The sequence below is a fragment of the Nasonia vitripennis genome (genome assembly GCF_009193385.2).
Source record: "Nasonia vitripennis strain AsymCx chromosome 1 unlocalized genomic scaffold, Nvit_psr_1.1 chr1_random0004, whole genome shotgun sequence".
Classification (NCBI taxonomy): Eukaryota; Metazoa; Arthropoda; class Insecta; order Hymenoptera; family Pteromalidae; genus Nasonia; species Nasonia vitripennis.
The window spans coordinates 135,912-152,491 of NW_022279590.1; the positions used below are offsets into that span (position 1 = coordinate 135,912).

Sequence of the window (16,580 nt, forward strand, 5' to 3'; positions counted from 1 at the left end):
TGGAAGATGACCGGGATGAAGCGGGAATCCTTGAAGTTGATGTTGCATCCCTGGTGGCCAGCTTCCCGGTAAAGTCTTGTCAGATGAAAGTGGTCGCGCATCTTTGTCTACTGCTCGGAGAATGGCTTTTTACAGATATGACATGAGGTAGCTTGTTAAAACTGGCATTCCTCAGCCTCTGTGAGCGCTAACGGTTTAGGCGCAAACCTTCTCCATCTTGGATTTCAGAGTTTCAAGCTCAGCCACAAACCACTGTAGCTTCGATAACCAGAGTGCTCATCGTTAAAGCTACTTTTCACATAGAGCCCATGCTGTAAGCTTGGTGCTCTTGGTAAGCATACTTATTTTGCGTAGGCTTCAAGAGACACTCAAAGTTAAGATAGATGATGTAGGGAACACACTCACTATGCTTGAAATTCTTAAATTTGTCTTAGTCACATGGCACGGTGATACTTCATAGCACTCACTCCTCTTCTTTAAGATGTAGCGATTCACTGAGATGTTGTTCTACCTCTCGAACTTGTTGATGTCCTTGGGTTGCACTGGAAAGCCGGAGGACACAATGCAGATAAGATGGTCCATTTAAAACACTCACTGTCCTTGTTCTGCACGTTCACACAAGCTTGCTTCTTCTTAATAACTTCTAGTAGTTCGATGTATGAGCTCCCCTTTATGGGTTTGAACTTGTTTATATTCACTGTTAGACTCAGGATTTGACGGAGACTCCAGCCGGAATCCTTCTCCTGGAATTCTTCCATTCCAGTCTAGACAGGTCGCTGCACGTTTCCTTCGAACCACTCTTGTTATGTCCGGAGACCAAAAGGACAATAAAAGGTGGACACACAGGAGTAGATGTATGTAATGTAGCTTTATTATAAGAAGTATGGCTTGGTCACATGCTTACACTCGGGGTGCTCGCAGTGGTCTGGCCACATGCCAGTCGGGGGCTATATATGAAGCCGCAGTCGTCGCGTTAGATGGCGCCACTTACTTACATGCACACTGTGCTAGATGCAACATTCATCCACACTTAATACAGGATTATACTCCATTTATAAGTTTAAACGCTGTGGAGCTTTACATACTTGAGTTGACCGTCTAGGTTCAATCAGTACCGCTTTATTCACATCTTAGAGACTCGGCGTTTGTGTCTGCGATTACAATTTTCAGTGCGAGTGGCTCGGTAGATTGTATGTTCGGCTGATCGTGTTTCTCTGACGCATCCGCATGCGCTTGCTCTGTGGATGCTGGTATCGCCGGAAGTCTGTCTACAGGCGGGAGATTTTGCGCGCTTACTGTTCCATTTTCCATTTGTATTGTTTTGTCATTAGTGATAATCGGCGATGGCGATTTCTCTTCGCGGTTTCGTAATCTACGCGTCTACTCCAAATTCTACTATCGTCTAGTTTTACATTGTACATTACAGAACTTGTTTTATCGATTACTTCTGCTTTGCGCTACTGATTACTGATTACATCTTTTGCCATAACAGCATCTCTACTAACAAAATCTTTTGTGCGATTTCCTTTAAAATACAAATTTTGTTTAATTTGATTCTTCTTTACTTTGGCTCGCACGCTGGCATCTATAGTGCCTAATCTCGTTTTCAATTCGCAGATACGCAGGTGAACAACCTGTAGTGCAATGAGGCGATGCACGATATAAAAACAAATACTCATACAACGCATCATGCTGTGACATTCTTTTACTCAGTAGCTTAAACTTAGCTTTGAAAGTTTGTATTGCATTCTCGGCTACATCGTTCGAATCGGGGTGATATGGAGCAGTTCGGAGGTGCTGAATATTGTTTCTTTGTAAAAAGACCTTGAACTCTTCGGACGCAAATGTAGGTCCGTTGTCTGACACAATTACCCCGGGCAACCCCCATACACTAACATACTCCTTCAACACTTTAATATTGGTACTAGCCGTAATGTTTTGTAATTCACGAATAGCCACCTACTTTGAAAAGGCATCCGTGATGACTATATACATATATCCGTTGATCGGACCACAGAAATTAATATGAATGCGTTGGTTAGGAGCGTCGGGCCATTTCCATACATGCAATACGGCATGTGGTGGATCATTACTGTACTGTAAACATAAATCACATGACTTTGTTATACTCTCAATTGCTTTGTCAATTCTGGGCCACCAGACGTGTGATCTAGCAAACGCTTTCATTTTTACAATCCCCATGTGGGCTTCATGCAATTCCTTCAGAATTGTGTGCTGATACTCGTCGGGAATAACTAATTGATGCCCCCACAGAATACAATCATTTTCGATAGTTAATTCGAGTTATCTATTTTTAAATTGTTGCAATTATTCGTGTACCTTTGTAGGCCACCGTTGCTTTAAAAATGTTCGACCTCGTTTGAGTACTGGATCTTTCACTGTTTCGCTGCGCACAATATCAATATTGATCCAATCAGCTTCGTCAGTTACGAAATTTAAAAAACTATAATCCGCAACCTCGTTTTTTTTTACATGTATTAATATTTTGTACGAACACTCTCGATAATGCATCAGCTGGTCCATTTTTTGACCCTTTGATGTGTTTAATCTCGAAATCGTACCCTGATAGAAAGACTGCCCAGCGTTGCACACGACACGCTGTCATTTGAGATATGTCCTTCTTTTTACAAAAAATATACGATAACGATTTATGATCAGTCTTTAGCACGAAATTACGCCCATATACGCACTGGTGAAAGGATATTACCCCGAAAACTAATGCTAATGCTATACGATCGAGCTGAGAGTAATTTTTTTCCGCCGCATTTAGTGCTCTAGATGCGTACGCCACTGTTTTCACCTTGCCATCTGGAAAAATGCGCGAAAGCACTGCTCCAAGGCCATATGGAGAGGCATCACAAGTAATTTTCATAGGTGAATCCAAATTATAATGCACGAGTACATCATGTGAGATCAGTTTTTTCTTTGCCTCTTCAAATGCCTTTTCTCGCTCTGGAGTCCAGTGCCACTCTTCTCTTTTCTCAGTAACTCGTATAACGGGCTCAATAAGATAGCATAATTTTTTATAAATCTAGCATTATACGTGAGAGCGCCAATAAAATATTGCAGTTCTTTTACATTCGACGGAGCTTTCATATTGATGATTGCATCAATTTTACTCCTCGCGACCCTTAACCCGTTTTCGTCTAACTGGTCTCCTAAGAATTGAACTCAATTCTTTGCAAATTCACATTTTGCTGTCTTAAGTGTTAATTCACTTTCTTGAAAACGACTTAAAACTGCTTGATGTCCCTGATACGAAAACATCGTCGAAATACGTTGCTACGCCCTCAATTCCACTTAAAACTTTCTCCATTTTCCTCTGAAATAATCCAGGAGCTGACGCTCTCCCGTATGGTAGTCGGTTATATTATATATTATATCGGTACAGACTCTTATGTGTCGTTATTGTAGTCAAGTTTTTTGACTGTTCATCGAGTTCGATTTGCTGATAATGCCGATCGAACCGAATTTGGCCATTGGATTTTAGCACGGGCATAATTGGTGTAGACCAATCGCTACTTTCAATCGGCTGGATGATTCGTTCTCTAACCTATCAATTTCGTCCTCTTGTTTTTTACGCAATGCGAATGGCACTGTATGTGCTTTACAAAATACCGGTACCGTATCTGGTTTCAAATGTAATGTAAATTTACCATTCTTGTACAAACCGATTTCCTTTGAAAACACGTCACTAAATTTACTAACAAGCGTGTCCAATAATCCTTTATCTTCACTTAACGAATTTATACTGGTACTATTTATAACATAACTCCCGTTTTCTGCAATTATTCCTAATTCTCGCAACCACTCTCGACCCATTATCGGACTTATCGCGTTCCCGGTCATAATAAAAAGTTCAAGCTCTCTTTCTTTTCCTAGTCGTTTTACTTTCGCACGAAGTACGCCTCGCGGAACTAACTTCTGCTCATGATAAGCTTTAAAAACACGTTTGGTACTCAACAATGTACATTTGTGTAGGTTATGACGCTCGCTATACATTTTCTCGGAAATTGCTGAAACGCAACGGCTTATTCTAAACCACGACATTTAAGTACAACGGTTCGCTATTTTTGTTTACACTTTTAGCTACAGCAGTAGCCCCCTCGGTAACCGCATATACAAAGTCGAATTCCTGTACTAACGCGTCTACTCCGCTCGCGTCAACTCCGCTTGCCTCTTCCAGGAACCATTGTCTCTCGCCGCTAGTTTTCTTCGCGCGCGGTTTACCTTGTTTTCCCGGAACCGTCGACTTCTTGCTTCTGCACATGTTCTGTAGATGTCCGATATTGCCGCACCCCTTACACTTGAAATCCTTGAAGTGGCACTCTGCTTTCTGATGATTGGTCCGTCTACAACAGAAACAGACTTTCCGCTTTGTTCTTTTGGCGGTCTTCTTTCAGCTTGTCTTCTACCCTTCACGTAGTTGACCGTGTCTGTTTCGACTTTCGACTGCATTCTCGCGGCATCTTTACTTGCCGCTTCCATGGATTGAGCAATTTCATACGCTTTTTGGTACGGCAGATCTTTTTCTCCTAACAGTCTTTTTTTGTAACCTCGCTCGCGATTCCCCACACAAATTGGTCGCGTAAGCTGTTCTCTAGTCCTGCCCCAAAATCACAATATTTAGACAAACTTTTGAGGTTTGCCAAATACGTTTTTACGTCTTCACCTTGCTGTTGTCTGCAATCTTTAAACTTATAACGTTCCATTATCACACACGGAGTGGGCTGCAAGTGATCTTTCATGATCTTTTCTAGTTGACTCAGTGGCAATGTCACAGGTAGCACCAGTAAGCACAAATTTCGCAGAAGCTCGTATGCTTCTTTACCCATGTTTCACAAATCTGGTATCTATTCCAAGAGCGCATGATCTGTTAAACTATGAAGAAGCAGCTTCAGGGTGCCTGCTATGTAGTAAACCTGACATTCGAATTCTTTTCTCAGCTAAGTTATGAAAAAGCAGTTTAAGCGTGCCTGCTTACGAGTAAGGTTTACATTCGACTTCTTCTACGTCTACCAAACCTTCTACATATCATGAGCTAGGTACTGTGGCATTATTCACCAAGCTACAGATATCAGCAGTGCTTTCGTACATTGATAATTAACATTTTTAGTGTGAAATTTTAAAATTAGAGCATTATTTCACATGCTTTTAAGTGTGCAGGTTTAAAACTTAATAACCGGCACCTTGTTATCAGTTTCACTATATTAGAAAAGTTTGGTAGCCATTCTAAGACCGGATGGTCTGCTGAGCTATGAAAAAGCAGTTTTTGCGTGCCTGCTTTGGAGTAAAGGAGACATCTGACTATGTATCTTTTCTACAAAACTTTTGGAGTATCATGAGCCATGTACTGAAGTGTCTTTTATCAATTTACAGATGTCAGCAGTGCTTTACTGTAGAGTCTGTTTCGCCTTGTCCTTCCCTTCTATTCTCTGCGACGCTGTGACTCCCAACACAGGTGCGCAACACCTAGAGCCTCGCATGCGCTAGGATTTTTCTTAAACGTAGGATTTAGCGCGATCGTCACATTTGGGAGAACGCTAGAGAGAGGGGAAAATAATCACACACAATGGTTATAGTTTATTGCACTTGTATTTCGCCCAGCCCTCCCCTACAACGCGGTGGCTGTAGTGCCTCCCGCGCACAATTTAGCCACGCAGGGCTTATGCTGGCACGCTCACACACGAGCCGCGCTCGCGCAGCAGACGGCAGGCCCCAGGCTCAGGCCCAGGTTCAGTCTGCTGACGCCTCTCTCTCTCTCTCTCTCTCTCTCTCTCTCTCTCTCTCTCTCTCTCGCTGCTTTCGGCCCTCTCTCCCTCTTTCACTCTTTAACTCGTTCTCTTTTTGAAGCTCCTGGTGGTCGTCGGTGTTCCTGTCGACGTCTCCTGGGGCTTCTCTTAGACCTGATGGCGGCTAGGGTTCTCGGCTCTTCCACGCCGAGGCTGCTGGCTGCTTGGGTCCTCTAGATGGTGATGGAGGGCAGGCTGGCTTCCTTCCTCGTAAATCGAGATAGTCGCTAGCTCGTTCGGGCCTTGGCACTTCTTAGTGCCAACGCGCTCCACTTATAACACACTCTCACTCTCGCGCACTCTCGCACACTCGGGAGACTCTCCCAATTCTCCTCTAATCGTCGAGCTGGTGTCGACGAGCAAAGGAGAACTCGTAACTCTCACAAACATCGACGTGCTTCGTCGACAGTCAGGAGAGAACTGGCGGATTTCGACGGTTTGCAACGTCGCATCTCACATTTCTAACGTTTTTGAAAATGGTCCTTACGTAATTGTTTACTGCGCATCAGCTATCCTTCGACGTTAGCATAGATGTCATCATTGACTTAAGGGTCACGCTAGTCTGAAGGTAACGCTCGAGTTCTTCTCGTTCCATTTCGTATCGCGAACAGTTACAGAAGACATGCTCCGCATCTTCGTTTGCTTCCAAACATACTGGGCAATTTGTATTATCCTCTTTCTTGAAGCGGTGTAGGTAGGCTCGAAAGCACCCATGTCCGCTCGAAAACTGCGTAAGGTCGTATTCACTTCCCCGTGTTGTCTATTGGTCCAGCCAACAATACGTGCTATGAGGCGGTGCGTCCATCGCCCCTTTCCACTAAAGTCTCATCGTCTTTACCACTCAGCTAGGGTTTGTTCCTTTGTGGATTTCCAAACTTCCTTTTGAGTATTGTCACCACGCCGGCTTTCTTCGTATGTATTGTTTCGTTTTGTTGCTAGAAAGTCAATAGGCGGCATACTTGAACTGACGCACACTGCATCTTCTGATGAACGCTATCTGAGCTGGTACCTGTATTACTGCAATCTGCGTGTCACCGTACGTCTTTTGCAGAGATCTTATCGTAGAGACTTCTATGATGTTCTCTTCGCCAATTTCCTTCTGTAGTGCTTCTAGTACCTCCTCTTTTGAGGTAAGCATGTCCAGACCTCTTACTTCAATTTTTTCTTCTTCCTGGAGTGCTTTTATTGATGCGTCTTCCTCTAGTACCGCTTTAACTGCTTCTTCGAAGTCCGAGATTTTGACTTCTTTTGCGCGATTAAGCTCTATCAGAAGATCGCCTGCTACTGTTCTGCGTATTTTATTTACGCTATTCCCTAGTGTGTTAAGTGACGGAGCCGCTTTCATTTTGGATAAAATGTCTGCATAACTCTTTTCTTCTACAGCCTTGATGATCAAAGCATCCGGTCTAGGAGGTCTTGCCCACTTCTGCTCATTCTCGCTGGCCCTGTTCTAATTTGTAACGCTAGGGACACTTTTATCCTCTTTGCTTGACTTTTTCTCCTTTTTCTTTGTCTTTCTTGTGACGTATTCTTGCCACGCTGTCTTTTTAGGTTGATTATTTACTCCTTTGTTTCCCCCATTTCCATCCTGTGGAGTAGTTGTGGCTTCCTCTGTTGTACCCACCTTCCGAGATCTGAGACTCGGAGTTGTCTGGGTTTCCCTCCCCTGAGTCCCCGGGCTTGCCATTACTGTAAGTTATCTTCTGCAATGCAGAGATTCTTATAGCTCGCACTTATGATTCGGGCAAGATCTTTAATTTGCTTGTGCACATTGTGCCTGTCCCTGACATAATCTATCAGTTCATCGTTTCTGCTGCCAAGGCGATCCAAGTGCGCATTCCTTTACGTTATTCATGCCGCTCTCTTATTCCTGTCTGCATCAACCTCCATTTCTATATCACCTGCGTCTATACATGCAGCAGGGGTCAGGTAATAAACCTCTGCGGCTTGTAAGTGAGTTTGCCCCCCCCCCCCCCCCCCCAAACTCCATGGGGCTAGCGTCGACTACCGGGGCTTTCACCCGATCGGAATCGACGGCGGGACTGGGCACTGTGGCTTGACCCGCTTGGGGTAGTAATGTTATTAACTCACTATCCTTGTTTGATTTATCTTCGGTTTTTTCCCTAGCCTGTTTGGTCCGCGGAGCATATTTTATTTCTGCTCTACCCTTCGGCCGGTTGAGGAGACCTCGTCGCGCCAATGAGCATTCCCCTATCCGCCACACAGGGAACGCGCCATATACGGGGTATCGGCATCCCCGCGCGGATGTATATACAGGTGTGTGAATATGTATGCGTGTGCAAATCATTTTCCAAAAAGCTATTGAAACGCTTCATGAAAATACGCACAATGTCGGACTCTTAATTAAGTGAATCAGCTAAGTTTCTTGGAATCGCTTTCGACTATAAGCACTCGTTCTAGACTCACATAGAAGCAATCCAAAAAAATGCTCTTAAGCCTTAAATGTCGTCAAATTTCTTACCAGATCTCACTTTAGATCTGATCCCTCTACCCTGCAACTGCTTTATATATCTCTCCAGAAACCAAACCCAAATTGTCGAACTCGAAAAACTACAGTACTCTGTAATCCGTGCTGTACTAGGATATCGCATAACCACACCGACAAATATTCTTCTTACCGAATCGAAACTTCCCCTCATTATCAAACGTGCCAAACATCTATTTAATTGTTATATCGCCAAAACTTTATCAAACCAAGGATCTGATAGCTAATGAAATAAAAGACAGCACCTTAACAGTGTTTACAGACGGCAGTCTTTCTCGACATGAAGAAAACACGCTGATTGGCGCGGCATGCATATGCCCTGAATTAAGATATTACAAACAACTCCGCTTAAATGGCTGCTCGTCTGTCTACACCGCCGAATGTGCTGCCTTAAGCGACGCTCTCGATATTGCCCTTCAAAACAAAGATAAAAACATTCTCATCTTTTCGGACTCTCTAAGTGTCTTGCAAGCGTTTAAGTCTACCAAAATCTGTATTAAAGCCAACCCGTAAATACTCGACATTGAGCAAAAATTCACTATGTTTAAAAGCAACAGCGAATACTCCATCTCCTTCTGGATTCCATTGCACAAGAGCATATAGGGAATTAAACAGGCCGACACGCTAGCAAAAAGTGCCGCACTTTCAGAGCTCGTCGACATTCAACAGATCCCGTTCTCTGATCTTTTACGCAGTTTTAAAGTTCCAGCTTCAAACAAACTCAAAACATAATTAAAGCTTCCAGCTCTTCTACCAGTAAACAATACTTCCAGTTTTACTTCACTGAAAAACGCAATTCATGGTTCAAACACAAAAAACTCAAACGGTCTCAAATTATTATAATCAACTGAATCAGCAACAACCATTATAATCTCGCAGCGTCACTTTTTAGATGCAATATTGTACCGTCTTCACATTACAAATGCAACACTCACACCGAGGATATCAATCATGTTATATGGAACTGCCCCCTTTACGACGATCAAAGATACAAATTACTTAGCAACTTAAGAAAAAACCACCTTACGCACCCCTTCAACACTGAATCTTTTGTTGCTAACCCGTGCTCGGACGCCTGTGAACACATCCTTTCCTTTATCACCGACTGCGACATACAACTGTAAAAATGCTGTGCAATACTAACTGCGACACTCGATTGTAAAAAATCTATGTACCTTACGCACCATATGTAATGCAAATACTTTTGTATAGCTAAATAAACCTAGTGGCATCTCACTCAGGTCTGATAAAGCTTAATAAATGAAAAAGAATTAAAAAAAAAATCAAATGCAATCACAAATTTATTACCATGAATATAACTCTTAGAAGTTTTTCTGGCATACATAATCGCCAAAGCCTCTTTCTCATTCGTCGCTTATTTCATTTCAGCTGGTTGCAATAATCTAGGTGCATAAGCTATAGGTCTTTCTTTGCCTATTTCACCTTGATAAATAACACATCCTAGGTCATAATTGTACTTGATAAAAGTTAATTATATATATATATATATATATATATATATATATATATATATATATATATAGTGAGGCTATCGCTCGTTTAAAATTACAAAAGATGTTAAAATGACTCTATCGGTCTATACGAGCACAATTAATGTTGAAATAATAGGCTATGACACTGTTTATTCTCAAAATTTGAGATCTTTGAACAGGCATGCATTTCAAAAATAAAATAAAAATCTCGGCGTTTCGTCCCACCGTCAGATTGGACTCCTCAGTAAGGATCTAACGGCTTCCTTAGACGCCTGCCGCCTTGTCAAGTCGCGGTCTTTAAGTAGCTCGAGTCTCCGTTTTCGCTTTCGAGAGAGAGAAAAAAAGAAGACTTAGCCACTTTGAAAGGCATGCCTGTTTTTAATTTTTTATTTAATAGTTTTTATAAAAATATCCTTTTACCACCTCTTTCGTTATTATTTTTTTTACTACACTAGTATTATCCTTCATTAAATGAAATACGTGCGTTTATATCGATAAATGAACCACTATTAACAAGGCAGATTGTAAAATGCACAAAATTAATTGTTTTGAATATTGTGAATTGACCTGGTGTTTAAATTGACACACGTTCAATCACCATGCTGGCACTGCAACCAATGTGAGAATTTTCTTTGAACTCGCGATTATATATTTCTATTTTGCTGATTGCTTTCGCATTTTTTATTTTTATTCATTTCCGTTCATTGACATATAAGTTCATAAATCATAAACCGTATTTTTAAGGTTACAGGGTTTCCGTGATTTTATGTGCTTTTTAAGAAAAGAGTAATCGCTTCTTAAGCTGATCACAGGATAAGTCGCTTTTCAGCGAGCTTTAGGATCAAGAAGATTGACATTTGACCGGTATAGGGAAAAATTGCTACTAAGCAGACTTGAGGAAAGGGTTACACACGTACCAAACAAAACTTGATTTATATGGCTTTTAAAAGCCGTCACTTTTAGCATTTCTTTCTTATTTTTAGATTGCTTTTGTTGTTGCTTTTATTGCATTAATAGATGTTTTATGTTCTTATTAGAACCACAGTTTTTTTTACAAACGTCTAGCATTTGATTGGTACTGGAACCACTGTTAAGTCCTTACCTAGCGCTGTAATGATTATAATTGTATTGCACTTACTTTGTATCGTATTTTACGGGATGGTTTCCGCTCAATACGTCACAAGACGTGACACGGTCAAGCAGATTTAGTCAGGATAGCACATAGCGTGAAGCAACGTAACATTTTCCAGGCAACGCTGATGGTTCTCGCAACTTCACGAAGATTTCCGTGATCACATACCTGATCTTATGCGGGCAAAACAAATGAAAAATGCCCGCTGTGCAGAAAAAAGTTACTTCAGTCCCTCATAATAGGCCAGAAAAACGCAAAAATCGTGCTTGTGTTACAAAAAAATGTACAGACTATCGAGCCAATATCTCTTAGGCGTGCCGATGTATATAGTTGAGCGTTATGCTAAAAGTTCGCACGTATCCCTTTCGTATTTCCAAGATTTTAGAAAAACTAAACGTCCAATCAAAATTTTCCTTGGTATAATGGTTTATTAAACCTAACACTAGAGCGCTACAAGCTTAGTTTTTTTATTACAAGCTTTATTTAAAAAGTTATATGTAATAAAAAAATAGTGTTTTTAGCAACGACATCCCCTTAATTTCACTTTGTGTAAAATAAAACTTTGCGCATGATAATAGTCGAATCTTATTTTTATTACATTTCATTATTATACTAAACGATTATCAATGAAATTATATATTTATAAATGTATATTTTGTATTATTTGTAGTGAAGAAGACAAACATCGTGCAAAGACAGAAAATACTGTAAATATTAATAAACAGCGTATATTGATTAATATGGAATTCGATGACGAAGACGAAGATGTACCTTCTTCTATTACTATATTATTAAAAGCGCATGAATTCCTTGGAAGACATGGCTGGTGCTGTATAAATGAGGGACAGCTTTTAATTTTTATAATGAAACTACTTATACCACAATTTCGATCACCTTTGTACTTGGCAATTAAAGAAAAATTAAGAGAACCCTTAGAACAAGTAATTTATTGTTTATATGGATATCCTGACAAAAATCTTAATAGTAGTAAAATAAAGATAAAACATTACGATGAACATGTCAAAAGTCATGCAAAGCTTACATGGGAAGCATGCGAACTATTATTTGAATTTTATAGGCCAGAGATTTTACCAAGTTTTGAATCAAAACGAGTGGATTCAATTAACGCTGATGTTGCACATTTATTTAAACAAATGTGTAAACTAGTGCCGCAAGGTAGTAATCCTAATCAAATATTAGATGAATTAAATGCCTATTTAGTCGGAAAACGATCAGACTTTCCTTGCATTAGAAATCGACTACACAATAGTCAAATTGGATACATATATTATCTCATAGCTGATTATTATTTTAAAGCTGTTCCTAATCAATCATGGAAAAAAGCTATTACTTATTATAAATTTGATTTATGTTTACATCCAAATGAATTGAATTCTTGGGCTGGACTGGCGATGTCGACAAGTACATTGATGGAAACCTGGCTAAATAATTTTCAACCAAACATGTAAGTATTTTTGGTATTAAAATAACTAAAAATTATTAATTAATATTAATATTAAATAACTATTTATTGCTATTATTATTATTTTTTTTATTTTATGATATTATTATAATTATTCTATGATATTTCATGCTTTCAAATGAATTTTTATTACAGTAACGAAGAAAGGTATTTGAAAGAAGCTAAAATTGCCCAACGTAGTTATGAGCAAGCAATTAATTTAGCTCCATCCCATCTTACCATATGGACAGAATTTGGAAATTTTTTATATACGGTTCATTCATTTTGTTCACGGTTATTGAAACAAGAAAGTGACTCGTTAAGCATGGAAAGATTTAGAACCATCGAAAGTCACAAAGAAGAAATGCTAGAAGAAGCTGAAAAATGTTTTACATCTGCTAATCGCATTTATACAGCTTGTCAGGGCATTGATGAACCTCAAGATGAACGATGGCTTTATCACTATATGTTAGCAAAAATTTCGGAAAAAAAAAATCATGAACCTCTGATTTTTTTAAGTCATTATTCGAAGGTATTTTTTACATAAATTATAGTTAATATTTACAAATCAATTATTTTTGCTATTTTATTCTTAGTTTTTAATCCTTCTGTAGAAGGCTTTGTAATAGTAACTTATGAAAATTATTTATAAACATGTTAGAAATTTGTTTTGAGATAGAAGAAAGCGAAATACAAGGTATTTGAAAATTGTCCGTGCAAGTATGTGTGTGTGTGTTATTTTGTTTCCCTCTCAGAGAAAGAGGTATTAGGGAAAATCTAAGAAAGACCATAGTATGACCTTATTTATGGGGTCGTCAAGACAGCTGCATCCCCTATGTTAGCCGTGTGTCGGATTCACACCGACTAAACCCATCCCTCTTACGGCCAGGTAAAAAAACACCCAGCCGTAAAAAGGAACGCCCTCTTTGCCTTTATCGACCCTCGGTAAAGGTGCCTAGCTCCATCTTCTATGCCCCTTAACCCAGCGGGACTACCGTCAAGCAATGCTTCGGGGGGGGGGGGGGGGGGGGCGAAAGGCTTTCGGCCGCTTCTGGTTGATGTGGTCGTCATCACTATAGTCATCCTTCATTTTCTGCGTCGCACACACACACGTACATACTCAGCCTCTTCGTCTTCTTCTGTCTTCTTCGTCCTTTCTGACTTTGTTGAGAATGTCTGCTGCATAATTGCTGACTGCGCACCATCCTTCCTCTGAAGTCGGCATGGCCGTCATAATCGACTAAGGAGTTACTCTGGTCTGAAGATAACTCTCAAGTTCTTCTCGCTCCTGATGATATCATGATCACTCGTAAAAGACGTGCTCGACATCCTCTGTTGCATCCGAACATAGTAGGCAGTTCGGACGGTCGTCTAGTTTAAACTGATGCAGGTACGCCCGAAAACATCCGTACCCGGTCAAAAACTGCGTGAGGTAGTAGTTAACTTCCCCATGTCTTCTTCCAATCCAGTCTTCTATCCTTGATATAAGGCGATGAGTCCATCGCCCCTTGCCACTAGCGTCCCATCTTGTTTGCCATTTAGCCATCGTCTTCTTTCTTGTGGCATCCCAGATCTCTTTCTGGCTTTTGTCATTCAATCGTCTCCTATCTTCGAATTTTTTCCTTTTTTCCAACGCTAAAAGGCCAATGGGTGGCATACCTGCTATAATGCAGGCAGCATCGTCCGATATTGTACGGTAAGCGGACGTCACTCTGCACTTCACCTATACGCGGTAGTCTACTGTGGTTACACTGGCTAAGAGTAACCTTTGTTTCTGAGTTGGCACTCCTACATTTGGCATCAATCGTGATAGAGCAGCGCTAATATTTGCTGCTTTATCACTAACACTACTTCTCGATGCTGTTTAAAACTTAGTCTTGCATCGACGGTGATGCCCAAGTATTTGATTGTTAGTTGAGAAACGATCCCATGTCCACCCACCGTCAGTGTGATTTCCTCCATCTTCTTCCTACTGGAAATGAGGATAACTTTTGTTTTGTGACTGGCTAATTCCAGACCCGTCTCTGTTAGCAATTCGTGTATTATACGAGTTGACTCTTCAGCTATGTCCTTCACCTCTTCTTTATGTTTCGCTATTACTACTGCTGCTATGTCGTCAGCGAATCCCACGACTGTTGCGCCTTCAGGTAATTGTAGCTTTAGTACCCTGTGTTACATGATGTTATAGGTTGGTGGGCCAAGTACTGACCCTTGGGGGACGCCTCTTGTAACTTTATACGTCTTAGTACTGTCCTTGGTGTCATATAATAAGATTCTGTCCTTCAAGTAGTCGGACATAATTCTTCTTATATCTAAGGGCACATCCTGCTTCCGGAGTGCCTCGTGTATTTCACTCCATCTGGCCAAATTAAATGCATTTTTGACATTCAATGTAACTATGGTGTAATACTTATTTTTTTCCATCTTCCATCTTTTCCCCTCTATCGCTGTTTGTGCAGTGTCAATCACTAGACTAACTGTACCCAGGGTTGAACGCTTCTTTCTGAAGCCATATTGGTGTTCCGCTTATCCACCTTTTTCTTCTATAAAATGATTCATTCTGACGCAGATAATGCGTTCCAAAATCTTGCCTGGGGTATCAAGCATGCAGAGCGGTCTGTATGATGAGGACTCTTGGGGTGGTTTCTTTCTCTTTGGCAGAAGCACTAGTTGCTGTTTTTTCCAGTTTGTGAGGAATGTTTCATCTTTTAGACATGTATTGTACAAGTCTATGAAGACCTCTGGATAAGCGTGAATGGCATGCTTCAATGCAATATTTGGAATGCCATCTGGCCCTGGGGCCTTGTTGTTTCCTACCCTTCTGCAGGCGGCTACCAATCCCTTAATCGTGATCGGTGAGATAGCCTCTTTATCCACACCTCTTCCGATGACACTTGGTTCCTTCAGTTGCCTGGGGAACAGTGTAGTGACTATCCGGTGCAATAGTTCCGGGCAATTTGGTGAAGGCACGTAGCTTCCTTTAATCTTCTTCATTACTATTTTATACAGTCGACCCCAAGGGTCTTGTTAGACCTCGTCCTGTAGTTCTTTAAGGCACCGTCGTTTGTTTTCGGGGATTTTCTTCTTAAGACTCCTTTTAGTGTCCTTCATTTCTCGTCCGCGGGCATCTACTATTTCCTTGCCTATACCAGTTTCATAGTATATCTTCCTCGCCCGTTGTTCTCATCTTCTTGTCCAGTGGCACACATTACTTAAACTTGCACTCTCCTTGTCCCACTAGTATACTGGTGGTCGTCTACTGTATGCCACTCTTCGAGGCATAGCAGCGTCACATGCTTGGATGACGTTTACCGTCACCTGCTCCGCCTTGCTGTTTGTCGTTCTAGATAGTTGCATTTTTTTCTAGTGCTAACAGGAACATCTCCTTAACGTAATCCTTTGTTTTGTAACTAACTCTATTGGTTGAAACCCGTAAGAGACTTTTGAATAAATCACATCTCTTATCGGTCATGGTGAAGCCTCTACCCGAATGGAACATGCTTGAAAAATGATTTTAGTTTCTTAAAAATGTATTATCAAGATAAAATAATATCAACTATGCTCACCGGTAGTAGCAATAGCAACAGCAGTAAAACATCCAAAGACCAATGTTGGTGACAATTGAGACGGTGGTAGTGGTAGTGGTGGTGGTGGTGGCGGCTCACTAAACACAGTTCAGACTCCGGGTTCGGAAGTATAGCGACTCGACGACAAAATGAATAAGATCTCAAGCTGTAGGAAGTTAGATGATCGGCTAAAGTATGACCTATATCAACAAGTGCTGCAAAGTTTCTTACACTACAAAATAAACGAGAACAGTAAAACTGTTAACAAGTCATACTGACAGTCGATAAATCAGTAGCAGCAACTGCAGGCCCTTATAAATCCAGCACTGATCAACATACTATCAATAGGATTTTGAAAAGCTTTCGAGGGAAAGCCGTAAAACTTCTTAATGGTCTCCGTCTGTCTGGTAGCGTGACATGGGATAAACTCGGTACTATTTTAGTAGATGGCATGCGCGCACGTGACGTCAAAATCGTGGACTTGAACGAATCTTCAAGAGGTAGAAAAAGACCACATTTACAAGGCTACAATCAGTTTGTTTCAGTGTTCATTTATCTGACAGTTTTTGTTTCATGGATCCTGAAGCTGCATATACTGATCACATAGC

At 40.8% G+C, this 16,580-nt stretch overlaps 1 protein-coding gene across 1 annotated transcript in view; it reads left to right on the top strand.

Moving 5' to 3' along the window:
- LOC100680504 overlaps window positions 1-16,580 on the top strand; it is a 272,326-nt gene that overhangs the window by 131,433 nt on the left and 124,313 nt on the right. The window contains exons 8-9 of the mRNA XM_031933565.2: window positions 11,615-12,409; window positions 12,563-12,938. Coding sequence (XP_031789425.1) covers window positions 11,615-12,409; window positions 12,563-12,938 — 1,171 coding nt within the window. The remainder of the gene's footprint in view (window positions 1-11,614; window positions 12,410-12,562; window positions 12,939-16,580) is intronic.